The sequence below is a fragment of the Adiantum capillus-veneris genome, chromosome 21, assembly GCF_014529385.1.
Source record: "Adiantum capillus-veneris isolate H3 chromosome 21, ASM1452938v2, whole genome shotgun sequence".
In the NCBI taxonomy this organism is placed as follows: domain Eukaryota; kingdom Viridiplantae; phylum Streptophyta; class Polypodiopsida; order Polypodiales; family Pteridaceae; genus Adiantum; species Adiantum capillus-veneris.
In genome coordinates this window covers 90,884,781-90,911,905 of record NC_140951.1, presented here as the reverse complement: position 1 = coordinate 90,911,905, position 27,125 = coordinate 90,884,781, and the positions used below count along the sequence as shown (strand labels likewise).

Sequence of the window (27,125 nt, the reverse complement as noted above, 5' to 3'; positions counted from 1 at the left end):
ATTGGCATAGGGTTTTATGGCCACGAGAGATTGTTCCCCCTCATACCATAGTACGCCATCTCGCATATCCGATCGGTTGGAATGTCTCCGCAACGCAGAAACTTGAATGGGTGCTCCAAAGAATGCACTTAAAGCTTAGCTATTGGAAATTGTCCACCTGGCCATTGCATGTGCGACTCAGAATTGTCCAAAGCATAATGATGGCCTATGTGCAGTTCTATTTGTCACTTTTATGATGGCCCCAGCGGCGCCTTGGGTCTTTTATATCATGTATGTTGGACCATTTCTGGCGTACTTTCTCCCCCACAAGAAAGGATTGCGGTTTCTATCAATGGATAAGTTATGCACGCCTAAGCGGCTGGGAGAGATTAATATTTTGGATTTACGTCGGCATTTTTTGGCTCAAAAAGCTATGCTTCTGCCTACGCTGGTGGACCAACGACAACCATGGACACTCATGGTTTCACATTTATGTGATAGCATTGTCACAAAATCTTTTGGTCATTGGCATCCTTCGTATTGGGATGTCATTTTTGGGCAGTTGGATGGCCATATTCCAAGATGTCCCTTCACTTCGTCTCTTGTTGCACATTGGAAGGCTGTTACTTTGCACTTAACCTGGCATGGTCATCAATCTCCGCCAGGAAACTCACTTTGGTTGGAGAGCATCCATTCGAGCAAAGCATTCTCTCTTACTTTGGTTCAGTGCTCTCCTCGACAAGCTTACTTTCTATCACAAAAAGAGACTTGCCAGGTTGATCAAGTGGTGGATAATGGGGGACAGGTTCTTTGTTTTCCGGTTGCTGCTCTTCGTTATGAGTTGGGAGCTCATTATAGACATTTGTGGCAACAAATTCAGCGATTACTTACAGACATTTCTCCTGTGCCTCCACTGTTGGGGACTCTCGGCTTTCTGATTGGAATCTCGGCCATATTAGGATGGACTGCATATCCGATCGGTCTATTAATGCCTTGCTGCAGTCTGGTGCATGGATTGTGGCTCATGGAAATCAATTGTGGTCACTCTCCAAATCTCAATTGTGGTGGCAAAAACACTCTCTTGCATTTGGAAGAATCACTCACCACTCAAGGGACGCATTTTCTTGTGGAGATGCATGGTGGGTTCTCTATCGGTTGGTACTTTGTTGCATGCACGACGCATTGCTTCCGCTCATTGTGTCCAGTGTCTTGGGGCTGACGAGTCTGTTACGCATTTGCTTGGGATTGCCACTACTCCCGGACTTTCATCAGACAGGTGTCCTCTGCTCTGCGCCTTCGTTTCCCATCTGGAATCTTTCATAGATGGTTTTGGATTTTTGGAGTTCTTCAACCGCAACAGTCTCAGTTTGAGATCTTCAATTGGGCCAGATTTTGGGTTATGTCGACCATATGGCACCAACGCAACTCTCGGATGTTTCATGCATTACAAATTGGCCCTTTCCCTTGCTTCAAGTTTTCGTTTGGACAAACCCGGCATTATGCTTATGATGTGGGAGATATCTCTCTTGAAAGATTTTCTTTGATTGCTTCTAGCTTTCAGAGCATCACAACGCTCCGCTTATTGTACTTTTTTACTGTGGGTTTTCCTCGTTTTGAGGTTTCCCACTTGTAAATTCGATCATGATTTACAACCAAAAAAAGTGTGTCTATGTATTCTCGGCATGTTGGTGCATGTGCCACGTCATCATTTTGTGACAAAGTGGGAGACTCAGGTTCTACCCACATGAAAGGAAAGAGAGCACGCAAGTTTCCTAGAAATCTTTGGGGAAGGGGGACACAAGTTTTATTAAAATAATTGACTTTGGTCTTTCGATACACCAATTGAACGAACATTTCAAATAAAGAGAATATCAAGAAATGTCCTCGAAATATCTGCAAATTCCCAAGTCCCCCCCCCCCCCCCCCCCCCCCCCCCCCCATTCTTTGCAAATTTCCCCCAAAATTCCAAATTACCAAAACAATTTGCAAAAGTTTACCCCTGGTCTTTTCACAAACGTCTTTCGAGACATTATGTTTTGCAAAGGAAATTGTTGCTCCTTGAATACATGATGATATGCCCAAAACCCTCTCTAGATAGGCAGTGAAAGTGGCCATGTCTCTCATAGTATGCTATATAGTGCCATATATAGTGGAGCTCTCTCTCTGGCTCCCTTTGATACATCTAGCACAGCCCCGCCTCATATGAGACCTCGAAATCGGCCAATCTCAATCTCCAACTGGTGTGATGATGTCCGAACCTGTCCAATAGCACATCATAAGCCGTGGGAGAAGTGAGCGTCCATGTAGGCAGGCCGAGATAAAAACCCATCCTCTGTGAGCTGGAGAAAATCCTCTCTATATGTAGTATGCATTGTTCAAAGGTTCATCACGTAGCATTGAAACCAGCATTGCAACCAAAATCAAACAAGTTCAATCGGCACCAAAACACGTTCAAAGAAGATGTAATCTATTTCAAACGATTTCTCAAATAGTTCTCTCAAATAGTATTCAGAATCTCAAAGAAGTGTTCTGCATCTCCCATGCTTCAAAATGCTTGTTTGAGTTCTCCAGCATATCCAAATTCTCATCCTTTGAAGAGATTTTTTAAGGTCTCTGAAACACAGAAAAGTGCCAAAAAAGCATGTTTTTGGAGCTTTAAAACGAATTCCTGTTTTTTCATCTCCACTTTCTGTTGTCATCTTTTCTTCTTCCACGTCCATAGCTTCCAATTGTTGGTTGATGTAGGACCGGTTTGCTTGTCAATACAACATAAGGCTAACGCTCTGATACCACTATAGAAGTTGAGGGCACCACGTGCCAATTGAAAGAACAAAAAAGAAACAAATTTGAGCACTTCAACACAACTTGAAACTCGGAGAGAGAGAGAGAGAGAGAGAGAGAGAGAGAGAGAGAGAGAGAGAGAGAGAGAGAGAGAGAGAGAGAGAGAGAATCCACACGGTAGACATGGAGTGGTCGAGTTTCATTCGCAGATGCACTGGCCCCAACCTTGTCGCCCCTTTCCGTATTTCTTTTATACTGATCTTCAAAGAGTACAACCTCGGGAAAGAACTCTCTCCATCACCATCTTCCCCACCGCCACCTATGTATAACAAATGGAGCCCATATGTCTACTCCAATCATCCACCTCCATGCTAGCATCAAATCAGCCCAAAGACTTCAAGGATGGTGGATCTACAATAAAAAACTTCCTTTTTTGGGAGTAAAAGATCGGAAGAAAGCATTGCAGTTCCTTCAGCAGTTTGCAATATCTATGCATTTTGGAGCTACACAAAAGAATCCAAAATATCTCGAGAAGCCTCTTTTCTCAAAGACAATGCTATGCAGTGGTGGAGTTCTATAGCAACAAAGCCTCATGCTCCAAGGACTTGGTAAATTTTCAAGTAATTTTGTTCTCAATATGACCTCCTTGTTTGAAGTTCGGATTCTAGATGAATGGGGCAACTTGAAAATGTTGGCCAATTAAAATATGGACGGTTACAACCACAAGTTACATCTACCTTACGCTCTCTTTTCTTCAAGCTAATAACCTTGGAGAACTAGTGTGAGTGCTATACCATCGGACTGCCGTCACCACTTCAAAAATATTGTTTTTCCAAACAAGTCTCTACTATACAAGAGCTCATAGACCATGCTACGGTTGGTTACAACAACTAACAGAGGACCAGCCGGCAACTACACAGAATCCTCAACTACAACACACCAATTCTTGCAACACTTCAACCCCAGTTGCACGACCTCACTTAACTACTCACCGATCAGATACTCTTCACAAGAAGGCAAGTGCTTTCAATGCTTCCAGACGGGACACACTTCCTATGTCTTGCTCCACAAGGGTGATAGATCCTCCGAGCAAACTTCTGCCAAGAAAGCCAAAACCAAATTGGGACTTGGTAAGTGCAATTTCTGAACACGATGTTTCCAAGGAATTGTGCAGAGCTTATGGAATCATTCGTAGCCACAAAGCACTTATCTTCTTTGATCCAAGAGCCATCGACAACTTCGAGTTCCTTAAGCTTATGGACTTTGTTTAACAGGCTTGGACACCCAAGCGAGTAATCACTAGCAACGCACGAACAGAAACTGCAACAGCTGAACTTGAACAAAGAGAGAGAGGGGAGTTGATACGAAGTGGTGGAGTTCCGCTTCCACATGCACTAACCCCAAAGACTTGCGTCCCTTTCGGTATTTCTTTCTTTAATGATGATTCACAAAGTACAATGGCCAAGAAGCACCTCCTCTGCAATCTGCATGTTGTAGACTGCCAGAGGGGGGCCTTCAAGGCTCATATTTAAAGGCCCGAGACCAAAAAGCATCAAATATAAGAAATGCTGGCGGCATGGCGTCCACATGGGACATCCTTATTAATTCGAGATTCCCTAAAAATCCACCGCAAATTCCAAGATGTCGGTACAAGCGCCACATCATCATATTTTGAGGTTCCAAACTCATGCCCTTTGTTTCGGCCACTTTCAAGCGCTTTAAACGGGGCCTCTCTAAAAGGAAGTCCACATCATTGCATTTGTGACCCCCCCACGCCCCCTTAAAGAAAAGTAATCGCCCTCAATTATGCCTACAAAACAAACAAAGGACAAAAACTAGCTCAATAGACATTGAATGGTACCCATGCACCACACTACACATATCTAGCACTTGCACAAAGACAACAGTCACTGAACGGTCACCTCACATTCACATCATTATCCCCGTTAAGATCTCAGATACAAATCATGATCATTGTAACTTATTTAGCAATCACAGTCAAACCGCGCTAATCTTTTCATCGATATCTTGATCTACTAAATCTCGTTACTATCATATTCACATCACTTCTCAGTTTTCATGTAGACATCCCAACGACCATCCCCACAAGACAATACATCCAGAAAGCAGACATCTACAGAAATCCTAATCCACACTAGATTTCGGATCATCACATCGTTCACACTAAACACTCAAATGCAAACATGAAGCTAGTCATCTCATCTATTCCAAAATTAATGATGCATATAGATTACTATCCCGCCATCTCATCCTTTCGAAACTTTTGATGCGCTAGGATTCGTATTCAATCATCTCATCCAGATAGAACCCTTGATACGCTAGGATCACATTCACAAATGAAATAAATTGTTTAGCCATTCTCACTGACCACTAGCAAACATCTAGATGCACTAAATTCATCATATCAATCATGTGCCGGTGAGTAGAGCAAAATGTTGCAGACATTTCACCTCTCACATTCAAACAAACACATGTTTGCATGAATACATTGATCGATCAGTTCTTTGGGAATTCCCATTTCAATGTACAGCTTTTCATAAAATCACTTCGTACAATATTGTCAGCCTGTCAATATCTCTAAAATCTCAAGAAGAAATTAAAGACTCCATTCCATCTAGGTAATTCCATCTAGGAGACGAGTGGCTCCCCTCTTGTGTAGCACACACCCCACCATATTCAACCTGCTCATTCGACGTGCACTTATAGAATAGATGATGCTAAACCAAAGCCTAAAGGTACATCTTTAGTAACTGAGGAGATCTGCTAAGTCTTCCTCCTCCATCCGCTTTGCATCAAGAGCTGAATAGTTCCTGCTCTTGACCAAATTATCGGTGGACCACCTTATCCTTCACTTTCATTTCCTTGTGCGCTAGTACTAGGTGGTTGTAGCTCCGGCTTCGTGACCTCTGGCACCTCACTTTGAAAGGTCTAAACAAGCTCACATGAAACGCAATGTGTATCTGGAACCTTCAGATGAAAGGATACATGGTTGATCTTTTCCTGAACCTCGAAGGGCCAGTAGTATAGCATACTAAGATTTGACAAAAGCCTCCCCTTATTGATGCTTTCTCAAATTGGAGTAGCAACCAACCATTCTTGAGACTTCAGTAAAGCATCCTTTACCTTAGCAAAGCAATCTCCAGATCCTGTGTGTATTGATCTGCTTGAATCCATTATCCACATCAACAAATGTATTGTGTCCAATGTCAGGTGCAGCAGCATTGAAATGGTGAAGATCTAGGTTTTACAATTCCAAAAATCTTTTCTTCCTTCCTTGCGTTAGTGTTTTCCTTTAGCTAAATGATGGTTCCTTTTACCTTTCCTTGAAGAGAGGGAATGAGAGAGCGCTAGAGATGTGGGGAGAGAGAGAGAGAGAGAGAGAGAGAGAGAGAGAGAGAGAGAGAGAGAGATGATGATCATGATGATGATGTATTTACGTCCTCGGGGGGCCAAAATGACCCTTGGGACCCAAAATCTCATATATGAGACTCCCCCCTTCCCATGTGAAGGAGGGGACGTGTCATGATTCTGTGGTGATTTTGTTTGTGAGTGTGGTGTGATGTTCTAGCACTTTGGCAAGATAGATGCCTAGTGCTACTGGAGAGGGATGTGTTCTTGAGAGAAGCTCCTCAAATGTAGTACATCCTTGAATAAGTTGGGGAAAGTCGACCCGAATGTGTGCATATGGTGGACATTCAAGGGTTACATGTGCCTCATTTTCCAATGAGTTCAAGTTACATTGAGTGCATCTCCTCATGTTTGCATCAATATTCAGCCATCCTCCCGTTTCACTTTTGAGCATGTGTGATCTTGTCCGCATCAAGGTGATGGCCCGTCTCGCACGGTAAGACATGGGTGTCCTGATATGTATTTGGGTTTCCCCGGTCTTGTACTCTTCCCAGTATCTCGTGTTTATGTGCTTGCAATAGTATTCAAACTTGGACCTGTGCATTGCATTCTTCCATTTGCTGTGGAGGGCCTCAAGTAATTGTAGTTCAAAATTCAGCTCGTGCTCATGCTCGGTACCTGCCTCTACATGCATGTCCACATGTGCTCCCACATTCCATTTAGAGAACCATTTCCTGATGTCCTCAACAAGGCTAGAGGTGAGAAACTTGCTTTTGTGGTTCTTTTGCGGCTTACATCCTACCTCCCATGCTATGTGAGGCAAACGGTTATGAGGCATCAACTTCACCTTCAAGAGATATCTATGCATTCTTTGCAAGGCAAGCATTTCCAATGGTCTTTGTTTAGTCTCCAATAGCATCACTGAGTATGGTGTTGTGGTTTTTATCCCCATATGTCTACATAAGAACCTTTTCTGAATTTTCTCAATGTCATTCCATGTGCTGGCCGGAATACTTGGTCCCCATACCTCTACCCCATACAATAGCGTTTGGACCACACACGCATTGAAAGCCATAGACTTTATTTCCCACCTTCTAGTGACGCTTTGTTTGCACATGTTTTCAAACTCGTAATACCTTGCTTGTCCTGCTTCAATTCTTGTTTTTGCACATTGCCCCCATCTATGATTCGAGGGTATAATGATGCCCAAGTATTTAAAGTTGTCCACTGCTTGAATCTCTTGCCCATCATACATAAGGGTGGGCTGATCCTTTGATTTGTGTGTACAAATCGCCATACATTTTGTTTTCATGACATTCACTGAAAGTCCTGTGGCAAGTATGTACCACACCCAAAAGTTTTTGCAAGAGAGACATGCTATGCGCTAAAAGAACCACATCATCAGCATAAATGAGTAGCAGCAAAGTAATGAGACCTATGTTTGGTGCATCTCCATTATCTTGCGTCGTTTGGTAGATAAAGTCCTCAAGCTCATCTATGCATAGCCCAAATAATGTTGGGGACAGAGGGCATCCTTGTTTGACCCCTATTGTGCTAAAGAACTCTTTGGAGAAGCCTATTTGCATTTTCAGTTTACATCGAACCGCATGGTATAGGCATGCCACCGCAACCCTCAAGTGTATGGGAACCCCAATGGTCTCCATACGGGACCATAACCCATGACGAGGTACCATATCAAACGCTTTCTTAAAGTCCACAAAACAGCAGTACATAGTTTCCCCTTGAGTCGCCCCTCTTCCATCATAATCCAGATTGTAATCAAGTGATCTATGGTACTATGTTTTGCTCTAAAACCTGCTTGACCGAGAGCCCTCTTTCCACTATTTTCAGCCCATGTGCTAATATCCTTTTCTATCAAGCTCCCAAAAAGTTTTGCCATGCAAGAGCCCACCATGATGGTGCGGTAATTCGTGAGTAGGTTACGGTCTCCACCTTTAAACAAAGCTTTGACCCAATTCTCTTGCCAATCTTCAGGCATGCCTTGGTGGATAGCTTGATTTATCATGCAGTGTATCCATTTCTTGGCTTCATTGCCCGACCATTTCAGCATTTCGGAGTTGAAGTGCAAAATGTCAAAGGCTTTCCCAGTGGCTAGTTTTTTCAAACCTCTCAAAGCCGCTGCAAAAGTTATAGGTTCCTTAGTGTCAACCTGAATTTCAGCATTCATCATTATTTGAGCATCGGTGGGAGCGGGCATAGAGTGTTTGTGCATATACATACATTTCGTCCATGCTGAAATTTCCCATTATATCCTCCTTTTTTCCTTTCATGTTGCGCCATGCTTTCTTGGGCTCTTTCTTAAATCTGATCACCTCTTGCTCCTCCTTCAAAAGTTCATGCATCCTTCTCTTTTTCTATAACAAACTTGGACACTCCAAGTCAATAATCAACCGCGACAGCACCAAATAACCACTTCAAAACAATTCACAGATCACAATAGATTTGCACTGGCCCGGCGGAGTTCCGTGCCTAGAGATATTGGCCCCAAAGACTGGCGCCCCTTTCGGTATTTCTTTTTATATTAATCAGATCAAAGTACAAGAGAGTGGCTAGGGTTTCACTCTCAGACTCTGCGTCCAGATGCTCTGAGAAGTGAAGCCCTCTCCACATATTTAAAGGTACAAGGGATGCCCAAAAGCAGAGCCCCAAAAGCTTTCAAAATCAAAAGCATCAGTTCTCTCTCTTAGAGAGAGTCTCTTTTTTTTAATTAAAAAAAAAGCAAGTTCTCTCTCTTTCATGCAAAAAGGAACGCCCAAAAGCTGCCAACGCAAATTGCGGCGCAATTTCCGGAAAATCCGTACAACCCTGCCACGTGGCACTGGCGCCAGAAATTAGGGTTTCAGCCAGCAGTTAGGGTTTCCAGAAATTAGGGTTTGCTGCGAATTAGGGTTTCTGGCAGATTTTAGGGTTTGCAGGAATTTTAGGGTTTCTGCTGTCAGCCACGTCATCACTTTGTGACATACCCCCCTCTTGAAAGCATTGTAATCGACCGCGATTACGCCTGCAAAACCGACAAAAGCCATAAACCGTCTTAGCAGACACTGACTGTTAGTACCTACGTACTAGGAACACACATCTAGCACATGTACAAAATCGACAGTCACATCACACGACATCACAGGACATCACCAGACATCACAGGACATCACATGACATTCAACATTCATTCGGATCTTAGACCATGATTTATCGGCAATGTAGCTAGCAATCACATCTAGGTCCAATCGGGACCTCATCGATGTCCGATTGACTAACCCCTATTGCAACCATGTCTATTCGAGATCAAGTAGACCAAAATGCTGCAGTCATTTCGTCTATCAGTTCCTGCACTCATAAGAAGTCAAGAACAAATCAGTATCATAATCAGGAATTCCATTTCATAAAGTCATACAGCAGAATACTGTCAGCTCTCAGTATCCCTGAAGCTCAAAGAGACATCAGTGACTCTAGTATCTAAATCAAGGCATCTGTTGACAAAGGAGTGGAGTGACTCCCCTCTTGTGCATCCCACTGCACCAAATCCTCGGCCAAGCTGAATTCTGGGTTCCATTTGGAGTAGACTATGCTAAACCAAAAGCATCGAGGTAAAGTTTCACAATCTGAGGAGTATCTGCTAGGTCCTCCTCCTCCATCCACTTCGCATCAAGTGCAGGATAATTCTTGAACTTAACCAAGAACCGCCTTCGGACTTTACCCTTATTCTTCGTATCCTTATGTGCCAAAATCTTTTCAGGAACAAGGATCTCCTCGTTTTCGTCCACTTCGGGTTGCTCATCAGGCTCCCCATCATCAGGCACATCACCTTTAAAAGGTTTCAAGAGATTCACATGAAATGCATTGTGAATCCTCCAAGTATCTGGCAGTTTCAGTCGGAAGGAGACTTCATTTATCTTTTCAGTAATCTGGAAAGGGCCGTAGTATCGCATACTAAGCTTTGGAAAAAGCCTCTCCTTTCCCTTGTTCTTTCGTAGGCGTGCCTTCTCAAAACGTAAGAGCACCCAATCATCCTCCTTCAATTTCATGTCGCGACGATGGCGATCCGCTGCCTTTTTCTGTCGTTCTTGAGACTTCTGCAAAGTCTCGCGAACCTTGGCAAAAGCCGTATCCAGATCTCGCGTATATTCATCCGCTTCAAAGATCTTATCTTTTGTGCTCAGGAAGGGTGGAACCTTTGTAGCACCTTCAACAATCCCAAATGGCGCCTTCCCCGTCGACGAGTGTATCGTGTTATTGTAGGCAAATTCCACCAAAGGTAAATATCTTTCCCATTGAGTCTTCTGATCTGAGATATAAGACTTCAATAAATCTAGAACCACTGAATTGGCAATCTCGGATTGCCCATCAGTCTGCGGGTGGAACGATGACGAGAACTGCAACCGCGTGCCAATGTTCTCCCAAATTGCCTTCCAAAACAAACTCGTAAATCTGGGGTCTCTGTCGGAGACAATTGTCTCAGGCATGCCATGTAATCTGAAAATCTGGGCCACAAACAATCTCGCTAATGTGATCCGGCTTGACTGTTTTCTTCACTAGAATGAAATGAGCCTGTTTGCTAAATCTGTCAATAACAGTCCAGATATTATCGTGACCACTCTGTGTTCTCGGGAGATCAAAAATGAAATCCATCGCTATACTTTCCAAGGGGCAGGTGGGTATGGGTAAAGGCTGTAACAATCCCTGTGCTGTATGCCTGTTAAACTTGACCTTCTGGCATACCAAGCAACTGCGCACAAACTCTTCCACATCTTTCTTGAGTCTCGGCCAAAAGAAATATCTCTCTACCCCTTTCATGGTGGTAGCAATGCCGCGGTGACCCGTAAAAGGTGGACAATGGCATTCAATCATAACCTTTTCCCTCAACGGCTGTGTAACGCACAACATAGTCTTTTTCATCAAGTAGCCTTCCCGAAGGGAGTATCCAGCTACTATCTCCCCATCCCGTATCCGTGTGAATATATCTGCAAAATCTGTATCTGTGGTATACTGATCGACCATATCCTCGAAGCTCCTATGATGTATCGCAGAAATAGCCAGAACCAACAGTTTCCGAGACAAAGCATCTGCCACCACATTCTTCTGTCCCTGCACATGGACAATCTGGAAGTGGAACTGTGACAAGATGTTCGCCCACCGCATCTGTTTTTCCGAAAGCTGCTTCTGTGACAAGAAGTAGCGCAAACTCTTATGGTCTGTAAAGACAGTGAAATCCGCTCCAAGTAGGTAATGCCGCCACTCAGTAAGAGCATGGATAACCGCCAAAAGCTCTTTCTCATAAATCTGTGTTGTCATCTCCGGCCTTGAGAACAAACGGCTCTCGTAAGCTATGACATGGCTTTCTTGCATCAAGACCGCACCCAGACTACGACCACAAGCATCACAATATACTTCGAATGACTTCTGCAAGTCCGACAAAGTCAAAATAGGTCCCGTAGTCAATTTCTCTTTCAACGTCTGAAAGGCAGTCACCTCTGTGGGTCCCCACGAAAAAGGTACTCCTTTCTATGTCAAGATATGCAAAGGGGAAGCAACCTCTGCAAACTTTCGTATGAACCGCCTGTAGTACAAACACAGTCCCAAGAAGCTTCTAACTTCATGGACATTCTTCAAGTCGGGCCAATTACGGATAGTCTCTATATTGGCCGGATCCATTTGCACTCCTGCGGCTGACACAATGTGTCCCAAAAAGTGTATCTCTGGTAGGAAAAATTCACTTTTCTTTGCATTAATCACTAACTTGTGATCTCGTAATGCATGAAAAACCTCAAGCAGATGATCTCTGTGTTCTGCCTCATTCTTGGAGAAAACAATGATGTCGTCAAAGAAAGTGCCAACAAATAGCCTGTACTCTCGAAAAATCCTATCCATCATCCGGTTAAATGTCGCAGGAGCATTGGTTAAGCCAAAAGGCATCACCAAAAACTCAAATAACCCAAAAGTCGTCCGAAAAGATGTCTTGTAGACGTCTCCCGGCGCTATTCTGATCTGATGATATCCACTCTTCAAGTCAATTCTGCTAAAGCATGAGGATCCCTGTAACCTGTCAAGTATATCATCGATCCTAGGAATCGGAAATCTGTTCTTGATGGTGATTTTGTTGAGAGCTCTATAATCGATGCACATTCTCCAAGATCCGTCTTTCTTCAAAACCAACAACACTGGAGAGCAATACGGTGAAGTACTAGGTTGGACAAGACCCTTTTCCAAGAGGTCTTTCACTTGGTTCATAATCTCTTCATTCTGTGCTCGGCTCACATGGTAGGGTGGCCGGTTCGGTGGTGTACTACCAGGTATCAGATCAATGGTATGATCTTCAGAATGGTATGATCTTCAGGACGAGCAAGTGGTAACTCTCCTGGCAGGTCTTCTGAGAAGCAATCGGCGTGAGGGTGTAGAAAATCTTGGCGTTCTTTATCAAGTTTAGACATATTTGTCCTATCATCATCACTCAACTCTTTCATAAAGATCGAGTAAACAAACAGACTGGATTTCATTAATTTTGAAATGGCCGAAGCCGATATAATAGGGACAGACTCGCCCTTCAGTTTAATATCAAGTACAATTGTTCTGCCCTTTTCTGTAGTCAAAGTCGCTTGTCTCGCCCGATAATCGACCACGGCGTTGTTCTTGTGGTACCAAGGAATCCCTAAGAGAACATCACAACCCTCCAAAGGCATTATGAAGAAGTCCTCATGCCCCAAATACCCCTGACAATGCAACCGAAGTTTGCCAATGACAGGTGTAATGGCTACGTCCCTGCCGGGTGCCGCTAGAACTGCCTCTGCAAGTGGTCCCATCCGATCGGGAGTAATCTCGAGCCGCGCCGCCAATTCCGGTGAAATGAAGTTGGCCTTGGCTCCTCCATCAAAGAAAATCAGGGCCTCTTGATCTTTCACTTTGCCCCAAGCTCGGCAAAGTTCTGTACTCTCATCCATGGTGTCGGGATCACTACCCACACAATCTGGAACCAGTCCTGTTTTCATCTTGCCTTTTCGTACACGGTCCTCAGCTGCTCTCGAACTCTCAGGCCTTTCGTCGTCCTTGTCATTCTGTTCTTTCTGTGCCTTTTTAGGGCACTTCGCAGAGATATGTCCAGTTTCCCCGCATCCAAGGCACTTCCCCTCCCTGATGTAGCGAGTCCGCTCCTGAGGAGTAAGTCTGGGTCGTGCATCCTTTTTCTCTGGGTTGCTCTTTCTTTTTCTACTTTCATTCCCAGAAGTCTGTCCGGTGCGTTGTGTCGTGACCTCATCTGTGGGGTAGGTCAGACTGCCAGAGTGAATTGCAAAGCCCCGCTTCACATGACTCATCAACTCCTGAATAGAAGCTGACTTCTGTTCCAAGCAATGGTTTCGGATCTCTGTAGGTAGACCCAATGTAAACCGCTCAATCTGTTCTCTGAACGAGATCTTCTTGAATGAAGAGGCAGGTAGAAAAGAGTTCCAAAACCTTTCACAGTAAGAATTCACTGTATCGCTCTTAGTCATCCAGAGATGGTTCCAAGCAGCTCGTATATCTCGCTCAAACTCTTGAGTCAACCAAGAAGAAATAAAAAGCCTCTTGAATTTCAGCCATGTAATTGGCACAGTCTTGCTTAATAGAAGCGTGGACCACCAAGTGCGAGCATTCCCCTTAAAATAAGAGGTAGCTCTCCGAATCTTGGAGTGCTCTGAATAGCGTCCTCCCGCGAAAGCGATGTCAAACTGCTGTATAAAAGACAAAGCCTTCGAAGCATCGGAGTATCCCGAAAAAGTATCAAACTTAAGTGCTTGGCCACCTTCCTTAAACTCTCGGACTTTCTTGCTTTTATCTTCGAGAAAGTCATACTGGTTGGCTTTGTAAAAATTCCTCTTGTTCGCATAAAAGTTTCCGTTGTTAGAGTCTGAACTGTCCGTAGACGAGTCCTCTGTAGAAGTGTCACTCACTGGGCGAGACTTAGATTTCCTTGCCTTTTTCTTGCCCTTTCCGAAGCGTTGTTTCTTGCTTCGCTTTTTGCTTTTCCTGTCTTCTTCGCTCGAGTCTGAAGAGCTAGAAGAACTGTCAAAAGAAGAAGAAGAACTGGGTAGGCCTTCAAACTTGACGCGCTTCTTCAGTTTCTTTGCTTTGTCGAATGTCGACTGACGACCCAAATATCCCGGGAAGTCAGTACCTTTGTTCTGCTTTTTGCCTTTCTTTTGCACGTCGAAAAGCTGAGCAATCCGTGCATCAACCACGTTCTCTAGTTCCTTCTCCGTATATTTCTTGGAGGCAGAAGGTTTCTTGAGAGCGGGTTTCGGGAGTGGTGTTGTGGTTCTCTGCCACTCCCTCTGTACCTCTTCCAAAGAGGTCTGGTTCATATATTTTGCCATCTTCGGGTCCTTGGCAAAATTGAGCATCATCTTTGTTGCATCATCGATCAATTTTCGACGCTCCATCTCTCGCTGCTCCGCTGGAGTAGGCCTAGGCGGGCCATACTCCGTGCCGGAATCTTCGTTGTGATCGTTACCCGCATCTCCAGATGCAAAGGGAGTCGACTGATCATTGCCTGAAGCCATAGGTGCCGCGGAAAAAAAAATTTGGGGATCGGATTTCCCGTAGAAGAGAAATCGGCCGTGCTCTAATACCACTGTAACAAACTTGGACACTCCAAGTCAATAATCAACCGCGACAACACCAAATAACCACTCCAAAACAATTCACAGATCACAATAGATTTGCACTGGCCCGGTGGAGTTCCGTGCCTAGAGATATTGGCCCCAAAGACTGGCGCCCCTCTCGGTATTTCTTTTTATATTAATCAGATCAAAGTACAAGAGAGTGGCTAGGGTTTCACTCTCAGACTCTGCGTCCAGATGCTCTGAGAAGTGAAGCCCTCTCCACATATTTAAAGGTACAAGGGATGCCCAAAAGCAGAGCCCCAAAAGCTTTCAAAATCAAAAGCATCAGTTCTCTCTCTTAGAGAGAGTCTTCTTTTTTTAATTAAAATAAAAGCAAGTTCTCTCTCTTTCATGCAAAAAGGAACGCCCAAAAGCTGCCAACGCAAATTGCGGCGCAATTTCCGGAAAATCCGTACAACCCTGCCACGTGGCACTGGCGCCAGAAATTAGGGTTTCAGCCAGCAGTTAGGGTTTCCAGAAATTAGGGTTTGCTGCGAATTAGGGTTTCTGGCAGATTTTAGGGTTTGCAGGAATTTTAGGGTTTCTGCTGTCCGCCACATCATCACTTTGTGACATTTTCCTTTTCAACATCTTGTATTCCTTGGCTGCACTTTCCCACTCCTTTGTGGACTTATTGAAGCACTTTAACTTGCGTTTGGTTGCTTTACATTCTGCATCAAACCATGGGTTATGAGGGAGACCTTTCACTTCTTGGTGATTTCTTTTAGATCGCCCCATAGTGACCTCTGCAGCCTCTTCTATTGCTTGACGAAGGGTAGCTCAATTTTCTGAAATGTTTTGGGACATGCATTGGCTACTCAATAGGCTGTCCAGAAAAGTGGCATAATCGAATTTCTTTGTGGCTTGCATTCGATATGCCCAACTTGTCGCCTTTTGGATGCGTTGTGTAGGCATGTGTGGGAGGTCTAGACATACATGAATTGGAGTATGGTCCGAGTTCGGTGACCGAGCCCCAATTTTAAAGTGTCCAATTAAATCCAATGCATTGTGGCTAACTAACGCATAGTCATTAGTGCTTCTTCCATGGTTTGATGTATAGCATGTGTATGTTCCGGAGCTTGCAAATTTCTTGGTGCCATTCATGGCTACAAGTTGCATAGAATTCATCATGGATATCAAAGCCGAACCTTGTTCATTCATGAGGTGATCGCATGAGCATCTATCCCATATTGCATCTAATACAAGATCGCCATCTTTGTCGACGGGATGGGTTGAGTAGTCAACCAATTGAACCTGTATGTTGGCTATGCGAGCATTAAGATCCCCAAGTATCATCATTGCTCCCTGTGGTGTGTAGGTTGCAATATATGTATATAGGTCGGCAAAAGGGTCATTCTTGGAGAGATTATGCAAATCATAGAACGGGGATTCCCGATGTGGGATGTAGCATCCCGCAATGAACATCGATCTCCCAAATGTACAAAGCTCAGCCCATATGTATCGTTTGTGTTCGTCTATCTTGCATATCTTAACCTGATTTTGCATTTCCTCCTTGTACATTATAGCAACACCCCCTTGCCCGCGCATCTTAGTACCAGGCCACCAAACCGAGTGTGTAATATATCCTGGAATACTTGGCAGTCTACATGTGTCCTGTTCACACGTTTCAAGTAGAAAAAGTATGTCTGCTTGTGGTAAAACCTCTGTCAATCCTTCCCCTTTGTGCCAAGGGAAACCTCGGCAATTCCAACTTGTGACGTGTATGTTCATGGTCCCATGAGTTTCCCCCTGTCATGCTTCTGGTGGTGTTGCCCCTGTGGGGGTGGTGTTCTTTTTCATTCGTTCTTCATATGCCTATCTTCTTTCCTTTTGTTTCGCGGGTGTCCTGTCTTCACTGATGTAAATTGGGCTGTCCCTTAGATAAATGCGAGCATTTTCGAGTATGATGGCCCTTTTACATGCATCCAACATTGTGCATACAATTGTGCGATTATTCTCAGGTCTCTGCTTACCCACACGGTGTGCCCCATACACCACTACATCATGCATGCCAAATGTGTTTGCAAGTAGGTCCGTGACCTCCGCATTCAACATGAGTACTTTCTCATTGTCAGATTCGGGTATGCCTCGGATCACAATATTCATACTGCTTTTCTCTCGCTCATTATACTCTGTGTCATCTACATTTGCATGTCTCATGTGTCTGCGGAATGGCATTTGGAGTACTTCTTACTACATGTGCCCAGGAGGTCGTATTTCCTGTTGCATTATCACTGATGTGTGCAAGCTTCTCGTCGTGTGTAGCTAGAGCGTCTTGCACATTGGAGACCTGTTTGTTTAATGCATCTTGCAAGGTCTGAATTTTCTCATCTTGATGTTGCATTTTCAGATTCTGCATTTGGATTGTGTGCTCCAATTCCTGGTTCTTTAGTGCAAGACTTTTGATGTCTTCACCCTGCTTCATCACCATTTCCTGTAAGGATGAGATAAAACCCCAAATGTCTTGCATCGAGCATAGCACCGATTTCTCGGTTCCTGCACCTGTGTCTTTACCTATCCCTGTATTTGTACCTGTACTTGTATCCATCTTGGATGGGGGTGTTTGTTTATCCTTTTCATTTGGCATGTTTCTTGTCGGTGACGATCGCACGGAGAAACCCCTTCTTGAAATCCGCAAGTTGACTCGTTCACTCATTCATATGGGGTTCACCCTTGCTGCAGTGTTGCGCACAGGTGTCCACGGCAGTTCTGCGCAGTGTAACAGGGCTGGCGGGGGCAATGGCGGCAGGCGAGAGAGAGAGAGAGAGAGAGAGAGAGAGAGAGAGAGAGAGAGGAGAATGACACCTGATGGGGTCCCAACCAACCCTTGCAAGGGCCCCCCGCACCATTGCAGATGTGGCATTTGCATTTGATTGCGTAAATTGAATGTACACACATGTACTACCTCAAGTGCGGACTCTAGTGACTCACTTGCAGTATTTCAAGGGTGGGGTGTGTCACCAGGAGGTGTATTTTTTCCTATTGCCTTCTCTAAATATGTACTACATATTTTTATTTATTTTTATTTTTACTTGTTTTCCCCGGAACCCTTGAAAAGGTGCAAGTGGACATTGCATGGCCAATGTGAAACGGCTATGGCCAAACAAGTTTCGCACATCGGGAGTCTAGGTCGGTCAGTTTGGGACTGGTCGGGCCAGTTAGCACTGAATTCTGATGAGTATAGAAGCCTCTGTGCACCAAATGAAATTTAGGCCACTCGAAAAGTCACTTATAACTTTATAAGTTAGTGGGAACTAGAGAACTAACTCAAAGGGACAAACTCGACACTTGGTAGAAGGAGAGCAACCTGCAGGACACATCAGCAAAAGGGGGCGCCCATTTTGAGAGAGAGTCTGATTTTTGTTCATTGAAGTGAGCTACAATGTGTGTGAGTAGTGGGTGCAGGTTCACAGCTTTAATGGAAAGCTTGCCTTCTCCTTTGTCTCATGTAGCGCAATGATTTGCTCTCGTGCATCTCTCTCTCCCCTTTCACATATGGTAATGCCCCACTAGTTGGGCTACTCAGATGATCATGTACAATTCTGAGGGTTTATGCGCGTTTACCAAGGCAAGAGCCTTTTGAACAGAAACCAGATTAGCTAATAGTTAATCCCCCACAGGTACGCACAATTCCATCGCAGAAGATTGCGAGTTTGGAGAGTTTTCTTGCGTGAAAACTCGTCCAATTCACAGGGGAACTGTCCCATTGAGTGCGGGAGCCCTTGGGACACACGTAAGTGTCCGCTCTGCTAAAAACGATCCAAAATAGAGAATTACAGCATGCTGTGTTTTTCTGCAGGTTTAGGGTTTTGCACCTAAACTGCAAGGGAACACCAAGGGAGCCCCAAGTAAGCCTTGGGATGCGTGTATAGGGTTTTGGGCACCCGACAGCAGAAAAACATCGAATTACAGCACGCTGATATTCTGTTATAGCTCACTAAAAAGCTTCTAAATTGCGAGGGAGTCTGTCCTAGATAGGTGTTTTTAACCTATAGGAGTTTTGGTGTCGTTATGCTGCCGAAATCAGGTCGGAAACCTACGTTTTCAGCCTTGCCAGGTTTGGACAGCTTTGTGAGGGCTTGGTCTAAGTGTTCAAATCGTCAAAACTGTTAATTGAATAAAGAAATAACGAAAGGGACGCCAGCTTTTGGGGCCTACCGGGTGTCGGTCTCGTGCACGCAGTGACATTGTAGTCGCTGGACGAAACTGTGTTCACTTTTCTTCACAGTGCTCTGTGTAAAGTTAACAAGTAATTGAGATAATACCGCCCTCTACGTTGTACACGCCGGTTAAATGGTTCCATCGACGGGATAGTCACTTTTTCTTCAAAAAGTGCAGCGTGGATTGTTGTGGGTGAAAGCAACACACAGCTTGTCATTATGGCAGAGAAGAGGGCTGCGTTGCTGCATGGACATGTTTCAGCAGTTGGCTAGCAACCCAAGGATGTAGGAGTTCTTACAGGCTCCTACACAGCAATCTCAGGCTCCGACATAGGGTTTTCAGTCTCCTACACAGGGCATGACTGAGCCGTTGCAGGAAAAGAAGATTTCCAATGCATAGAGGACTCGTGATGCTCGAGGAAAAGCCCATGTGGTTGAGCAACCAACGGTGTCCAATGATCCAAGGCAACTTGCTTTAGCTGGACAGGAACTGTTTGTGAATGGTCAAGGGAGTAATGTACGGGCTACGCGTCAGACCCTGCCATTACCTATTACTTATCCTGGTTATTTTGGAGGTAGTTCAGTGTTTCAAGCTATGGCTGGACCTTCCACAGGTTATATGCCAAGGAATGTGTTCGGGACAATGCAAACAGGCATGGCTAACCCTATGTATGCGAACATGGGTGTCCAACCAGGTTTTCAGGGTGCCTATGGTCAATTTAGAGTGCTTGGAACACAAATTGGCATGGCTAGTTTTTTGTAGCCATACGACAAAAATGCAGACATGACAAGTAAAACAGGTGATGCGAATGCTGGAATGGATAATCAAGGAGCAGCACTTTTGCGGGCACCTGTTTATGATAATGTGGCTCCTTTGAGTCAACCCAAGGATTACAAGGAAGGTGGGCAGGGATTGAAGTTTGAAACTTTCCGAGGAACTGAAGATCAATTGAAGGCTTTGACCTTCATACATCAATTTGATGCAGCTTATGTTGGAGGAAACTTCACAAAGTCTTCGAAGATATGCAAGGCTACCACTTTCTTGAAAGGGAATGTGCTTCAATGGTGGACCGCACTGTTGAATCAGGGTCAAGTCCCTACAACGTGGGTCCAGTTCAAACAGCTTTTTGCGCCTGCATGGCTGACAAGCACTTTTGAAGTAGATGTGATGATAGAATGGCACGAGTTGAAATGCTAAACAATTTTGGGCCACACTGTTGCGAGTCACCTCTTACAGGTTTAGACCATTGTCAGAACAGATTGAGAAGTACTGTTGCGGATTGCCCAAGAAAATCAAGGACTACTGCACATAGACTACTGTCATGAATAGGGTAGTTTTCGTACGTCGAACGGAACCTCTCGTTCCGTCCGGCCGGACCCGTCCCGTCCCGTGCGTTCCGTTCGTTCCGTCCGGTGACTTTTTTCGGCAGTTTATGACCGTTGGCAGCTTTTTGACCGTTTTGCAACGTCCAGTTTGTAGGCCTTTTGGAACCGTTTGCGGGCAGTTTTGAAGCCAAATGCAAGCCCATGGCCCATGGGCCATTGCCATGCTTATTGCCCAAGGGCCAATGCCCATTGCTCAAGAGTCAAGCCTCACATGCTCTTCCTCTCCTATTTAAGCAACCCTTCCCCTTTGTTATCCAACACAACCTACAACTACAAGCTACAAGCTTTAGCCCTAAGCCTCTCAATGCTCTACCCTCTCATCTCCATGTGCTTCCATTGAAGCTCTCAAGCTCTCGAGTCTCCATTGGGTCTACCATCTCTCTCCTTCAAGCTCCCTTGGGTGACGGGTCTCTCCTTCAAGCTTCCTTGGGTCTCTCTCTCTCTCTCTCTCTCTCTCTCTCTCTCTCTCTCTCTCTCTCTCTCTCTCTCTCTCTCTCTCTAATCTATTGATACATCATACTAGTAGCTACTAGCTACATACTACATAATGCCGCCTCCTCTTCATGAAGCCTTTGAGAAGCATTGCCGATATTTTGAGCGGGTAGGGGGCAAGCAAAACTCTTGCAAGTGGTGGTGCAAATATTGCCCAAAAGCTATGACCTCTTCCGTCACCCGTCTCCTCATCCACTTGACAAAGATGGGAGGACAAGCGGGGCCATGTCCTAATATCCCCGAAGATATCCTTGCGGAATGCAAGAGAAAGTATCTTCCATTGAAGACACGCAAGGGTAGAGTCACCTCGGATGAGTTCGTGTCGCCGGATGTTGATAGCTCCGATTCGGAGGAAGAGGCCTCTCCAACTATGTCCATGGCTACCGGTGCCACCGCGGCCTCATGTGATGGTAGTGCCTCCTCCAAGAAGTCCAAGAAGTCCAAGGGGTCTTCAAGTGATGGTGGCCGGCCTCCGAAGATGGCAAAGCAAACTTCTCTTGCGAAATCGGTGGGTGGATGCTCCGGCCCCTTGTCTTTCCTCAAGGAGAGACAAAGAATCGCGGAAATAGAGATTGCCCGCACTGTGATTGAATGCAATCTCTCCTTCAACATTCTTCGGTTGGAGCGATGGAAGAGGATGATCATAGCAATTGCGGCGGTTGGTCCATGCGAAGGGTGGACGGGTGTGTCATACCATGACATGAGAACAAAGAAGCTTGATGAAGAGAGGGCAAGGATTGACAAGTCACTTGAGCCCGTACGTGCGGGTTGGGCAAAGTATGGATGCTCTATCCTCTCCGACGGATGGAGCGACCTCAAGAAGAGGGGCATCATCAACATTCTTGTTTCTTGTCCTCTTGGTACGTACTTCTTACGGGCGGTGGATGCGGGTTCGAGAGGGAAGAAAGTGACCGGGGCATTCATTTGGAAGCACATCCGCCAAGACATTCTTGAGGTAAAACCGTAAATCGAGCCTTTATGTCTTGAGCAATTGCCAATGAGTCCTATGTTTTAATTTTTAAGTTTTAACTCTTCTTGTCACAAATGCCTCTTGTGTAGGTTGGTGCGGAGCATGTCGTGCAAGTGATTACCGACAATGCTTCAAATTGCAAGGCAATGAGTAAGAGGCTAGAGAAGGAATTTCCATCCATAGTATGGACTCCATGTGCCTCTCATTGCCTTGACCTTCTCTTTGAAGACATAGGGGAGCTAGGTTGGGTGAAAGATATCCTCAACCAAGCACTCTCCATCATCAATTTCATCAATGGCAAAGTGAGGGTGCTTGCCATTTACCGCACCTACTCCGACCTTGAGTTGAAGAAGCCATCGGCCACTCGCTTTGCCGCCATGTGGCTACTTCTAGAGCGGCTCTATGATGTGCAAAACAAAATACAAAAGACCATGGTCTCCGATGAGTTTAAGGAGTGGATGAATGGAGAGTCCGCCGCTTCCCAACAAGATGCAAAATTTGGCTCTCCGCATGACCGACATAGAAGGGGCAACTATTGGGCTTCTATGGCACTTCATGGAGGAAGCTTACAAGGAGATTGAGAAGTCTACAATCCTAGATGGGGCTCCCGATGGAACACGGTATAACTACATATTTATTATTACATAATACATTCTCTATATATCTAAATTCTACATGCTTGTTTCTCTACTTAGTACATTTCCTCTCTCTTCTTGTAGTGATTACCTCGAGGACTCTCCCAAGAGAGACGACATTCTCCTCCTAATCACAAAGCGGTGGGATTGGATGAAGAGACCTATCCATTACTTTGCGGCTCTCTTGCATCCGGCTTACAAGAAGCCCGAACTCTTTGCAAATCAAGAGCTTATTGAGGAGCGCAACAATTACCTCTTTAAGGTGCTAAAAGAAGAGGACATTGGAGCATTTCTCCAAGAGGTAATCAACTATAGCGACCAACGAGGCACCGCATTTACTTCCAACTTGTGTTGGAAGCGGCAATCCTTGGTGAAGCCTTCATTTTGGTGGGAGAGCTTTGGCTATCAATTGCCTACTCTCAAACGACTTGCTTTGAGGGTTCTTGGCCAAGTAAGCGACAAGCCTCAAACTTTTACATTTTGTGCTTAATCTCTTCAAAGTTCAACTATAGTCTCTTATAGCTTATGCCTCTCTTGATGTGTTTTAGGATTGCTCATCGGGAGCATGTGAGCGTAATTGGTCCGCATACTCCCTCATCCACACCAAAATCCGAAACAAGCTCTCAACGAAGCAATTAGTGCGACTTATCTATTGTCGCTCCAATTTACGCATGTTGCGCTCTATGCATGAGATGCCTATGGCTCGACAGGTATAAATTATAAATTATAATCACGACTCACTCCATTTTCTATACTCTAGAGTCTAGTCTTTAATTAGTTTGAATATACTAATTATGTTTTCATTGTCCAATGTTGTAAATGTCAAATAGGTCAACGTGGATGAGCTCACACTTACGATTGACACTCTAAAGAGTGTCAATAAAGAGCAAGACCCTGAGGAGAAAATGATTTTTCGTGAGCTCTACTTGGAGCTTGAGGAGATTGATCGCCGGGTTTCTCGCACACGATCACGCAAGAAGGTCGTCATCCATGGAGTTACATCGGCTACAAGAGGCAGAGGTGCCAAGGCTACAAGAGGTAGAGGCAAAGCATCAACAACACCCACGGAAGCTCCTAGGACCTATGTGCGGCGAGGCTCCGAAAGCGGCTCTTGTGCGGCGGCCATCACTATGGAGGATAGAGAGCCTCGAGAGCCAGAGTATGATGATGAAGGCAACCTCATTAGTGATGGAGATTATGAGCCGTCATCCTTCGACTCTTGTGAGGAAGAGGATGATGTTGATGAGCAAGGCTCAGAAGAGGAAGATGAGGAAGATGATGAGAGCACTAGTGACTAGTGACTTTACTATTTAGTCTCTCTATTATGGTGTGCCACTTTTTGAGTACTTTGTAGCCCTTGCCACTTGGTCCCCCCACTTTTTTGTATCCCTTGCCACTTTTTGAGTACTTTGTAGCCCTTGCCACTTGGTCTCTACTTATCAAATTTCAATGATCATTTTGGTTTATGTAATGCTCATTCTCTTTAGTCTTTGAGTCTTGACTCTTTACATTGTAGTATTGTAACTACTAACTTGTAATCTATACAAATGTCAAGTTTCTATAAGTAAGTATTAAGGCCTAAGCGTTAGGCCCTTACACTTGAGAATTATTTGTTTTTTTAAATTTGAACGTACATAACGTCATCGTACATCATAAATTTTTTTAGTTCGTTTAGTACCGCACATCATCGTACGCGTACAAAACGTACGGGACCGTACGAGACTACTATGGGACTCATGAATATGTTCCGATTGATTGAGAATGCGAGAGTGGCCAGCAATGTGTCGAAGGGAGACTCCAATGGATTTAATAGCCACAAGAAAGGGTCCCAGGGCAAACAATTTTCAACCACGGACAATGTTGCAGCAAAGCCTTCTGTGCCCTCCCACAAAGAAGCCCTCCACTGAAGAAGTTGACACGTCCAAGTAGTCTAAATCTTCTTGAGGACGAGGACAAGGACAAAAAAGGCATTTTTCTGGCAAAACTTTTGAAGAAAGGAAAGCTCTTAGAGAGGCCAAGAAATGCTACATTTCTGAAGAGGAAGGACATTTTGCAAATGAATGCCCACAGAAGAAGTCACAAGATAAGGATGACAAGTCAGATCATAAAGGAAAGAAGCCAAAGCAGAGTGCAAGACTTGTCCCAAATTTGGTTGGTGACCAGCCAAACATAGATGCCACAGAACTGTGTAGAGCTTGGGGCAAAGTTAGGACCAGACAGTGCTGGTTTTCTTTGACCTAGGAGCCCGTGTAAAATTTTTATCACTAGAATTGGCATCAAAGTTGGGCATTCGTGCAGAGGAGATGGGTATGACAAGCGAAGCACGTTTGGCATGCCTAGGTCATTCAGAGTGTTACTCCCATTTTAGGGAAGATTCGTATGCACATTCAGAGTTATGTGGATGCGGAAGAGTTTCATATTATGCCACTTGAGGGCTGTGATGTGTTATTGGGTATCCCATGGTGTTATAGGTTGCACGCTATGGTGGATATGTACAACAAAAAAATCACCCTTGTACATAGAGGAAAGACTCATGTCCTTGATGTAAAGCTTAAAAGCGAGTCTGTTCCAGTTGTTTCTGCTTCTACTATTTCATCTGTAATAAAGAATCAGCTTTTTGCGTACTTGATCTTTGCAAAAGAAGTACCTCAAGTTGTATCAATTTGTCTACCTTAGATAAAGACAAGTCAACTTTTTTTAGTGGTTTCAGTGATTGTTTTCCGGACTCTTTGCCAAGGGAGTTACCTCCTAAGAGACCTCAGGATCATAACATAGATCTTGTGCCAGGTTCTAGTCCACCGAATAGACCACCGTACATGGTTAGTGCAGCCTAACAGAAAGAGATTATGAGTCAGGTCAACAAGCTTTAGAAGGTGTTAGGTGCAGCGGAATGAATGTTGTATTTTCTCAAGATTAGTGATCCTTATTGCTCAAGGTTCCTTTTAGTTCTTAGGGAAAGAGAGAGCTTTCCGTCTGTAGAGTGCTGTGGTCACGAACAAAGTGAGTGGATATTGTGCGTGCAAGTGAATGAGACTGAGAGAAGGAGAGAGAAGAGATACGACACCGAGAGGTTGTAAAACCCTCCTCCGAAGGCCCCACTCTCGTCGGCGAGAGTGGTCTATGTCTTGATTGCACAAAGGTGTACAATGCGTATGCAATGGACTATGCAACTTGATCTATGCCAATGACGACGACCACAACAACGATGACGACGGCAACTACGACGATGGCTGAAATCTGGGATCTTCTTGATGCTGAATTTCTGGGACTGTTTCAGTGGCTGAAAATGACTGTTTTGGTTGCGTTTTCTTGGCTGAAAAATGAGGTTTCTTAGGGCTGGAAACTGATTGTCTTTACGGGCTGAATCTGCTACACTTTAGGTGAATAATGCCGGTCTTAATTTGCTGCTGAAATCCAAAAACGCCAGGGGCTGAAATTGGTCCTTCTGTCACAGGGGTTCTACAAAGGCAAAACGCTTGGCTGATCTGCTGTGTCGTGATGACGCCGGGGCTGATCTGCTGTGCACAAATCGCCAAGGCTGATCTGATGCAAAAACGCTAGGTCTTCTGTGGAGAAAACGCCAGAGTAGTCGCGGGGGTTGGTCTTGCTGAGAAGTTGCCTGTTGAGCAAGGTGCTCCTGCTGCCTCTTCTGCCATTTAGTGCTAACTTGGGTTTGCTTATATAGAAACTTAGCAAAATTACCCCACCTACTTTTGTAGGAAAGTCACTTAAACATAATAAGTGAAAATCCCAATAAATAGGAAAATAGGCTAAATGCACTGGAAAATTCCCCTAACTGATGCTAATGGATTCTGATGGGAATTCCGATGGTCATGCTGTGTGCAACCGGAGGATATGCATCTATGCTAAGTGACTGGGCATGCACGGTCTACGAATAGACTCACAAAAGTGCCAGATCACTGCTAATCTAAACTGACTGAACTGATTGAACCCTGTTGTGGTGTAGCTTATCCACAGACACATAGGGTTGGGATGTGTCACGTGACATCCCCTCCTTTTCAAAGTGAGGTACTGGTACCGAACTGTATGGCGTCGAGGGAGATCGCCAACAGCATCCGGAATCCTGGAAGGGACTCTTCGCCGGCCCACTTTGATGTGTGGGTCGTGCGGTACTTGAACTTCATAAAGGTCTGCAACGCTTGCTTCTTTGGGCCGCGCCGAAAGCGACACAAAGTCTTCTATGGCTCCTTCGATAATTCAACTTTGTCTAAAGTCCTGCTTCTTTCGTCTTCAAGAATCTCCATGGCTGAAAATTCCTGAAACCATCTCCAACACAAAACCGTGAACATACCCATTCCATGTAAAGTGAAGGAAAAAAATCTTGTCTTCTCTAAAGACTGTGTATGCAATGTAGATGAACAAATAGACGGAGTGACAACCCGTTCATCAAACACATGCAAACAATGAGGTCGAATCTTTTCTGTTTGATCGAAACCAATCAACTGTGGCAAATCACAATGGAAATGCCCATGCTTGGTGCTCATACTATCATGTGCTCTTTCGGAAACTGTGTCATGCCAAGGAAGAGACATGGAATGTGACTTCCTAACATACAGACTTTTCAACTTTTCATGAACAATCCGCATACATTCGTGCTCATCCATGAGAGAAACGTGCTCAACATACAATATGTCATGCCTAGTAAAAGGGATCACATAACGATGCTGACTAAAATACAGGA

At 44.6% G+C, this 27,125-nt stretch overlaps 2 protein-coding genes across 3 annotated transcripts in view; one reads left to right on the top strand and one right to left on the bottom strand.

The window, feature by feature from the left end:
• LOC147431329 (AFG1-like ATPase family protein) overlaps positions 1 to 27,125 on the bottom strand; it is a 73,263-nt gene that overhangs the window by 35,343 nt on the left and 10,795 nt on the right. The window lies entirely within an intron of this gene.
• On the top strand, positions 21,787 to 23,909 carry LOC147431331 (uncharacterized). Its single transcript, XM_086494569.1, has 5 exons — positions 21,787 to 22,408; positions 22,508 to 22,874; positions 22,972 to 23,133; positions 23,254 to 23,443; positions 23,495 to 23,909. The coding sequence occupies exons 1-5, from the start codon at positions 22,251 to 22,253 to the stop codon at positions 23,719 to 23,721; spliced, it is 1,104 nt and encodes a 367-aa protein (XP_086350695.1). The 5' UTR covers positions 21,787 to 22,250; the 3' UTR covers positions 23,722 to 23,909.

Excerpts from the sequence above, each read along its gene's own strand:
- LOC147431331 (XM_086494569.1), top strand. The coding sequence starts at position 22,251 with ATGGAGAGTCCGCCGCTTCCCAACAAGATGCAAAATTTGGCTCTCCGC. Across the intron at positions 22,409-22,507 it reads GGGGCTCCCGATGGAACACG|TGATTACCTCGAGGACTCTC; the intron begins GTATAACTACAT and ends CTCTTCTTGTAG. Across the intron at positions 22,875-22,971 it reads CTTTGAGGGTTCTTGGCCAA|GATTGCTCATCGGGAGCATG; the intron begins GTAAGCGACAAG and ends GATGTGTTTTAG.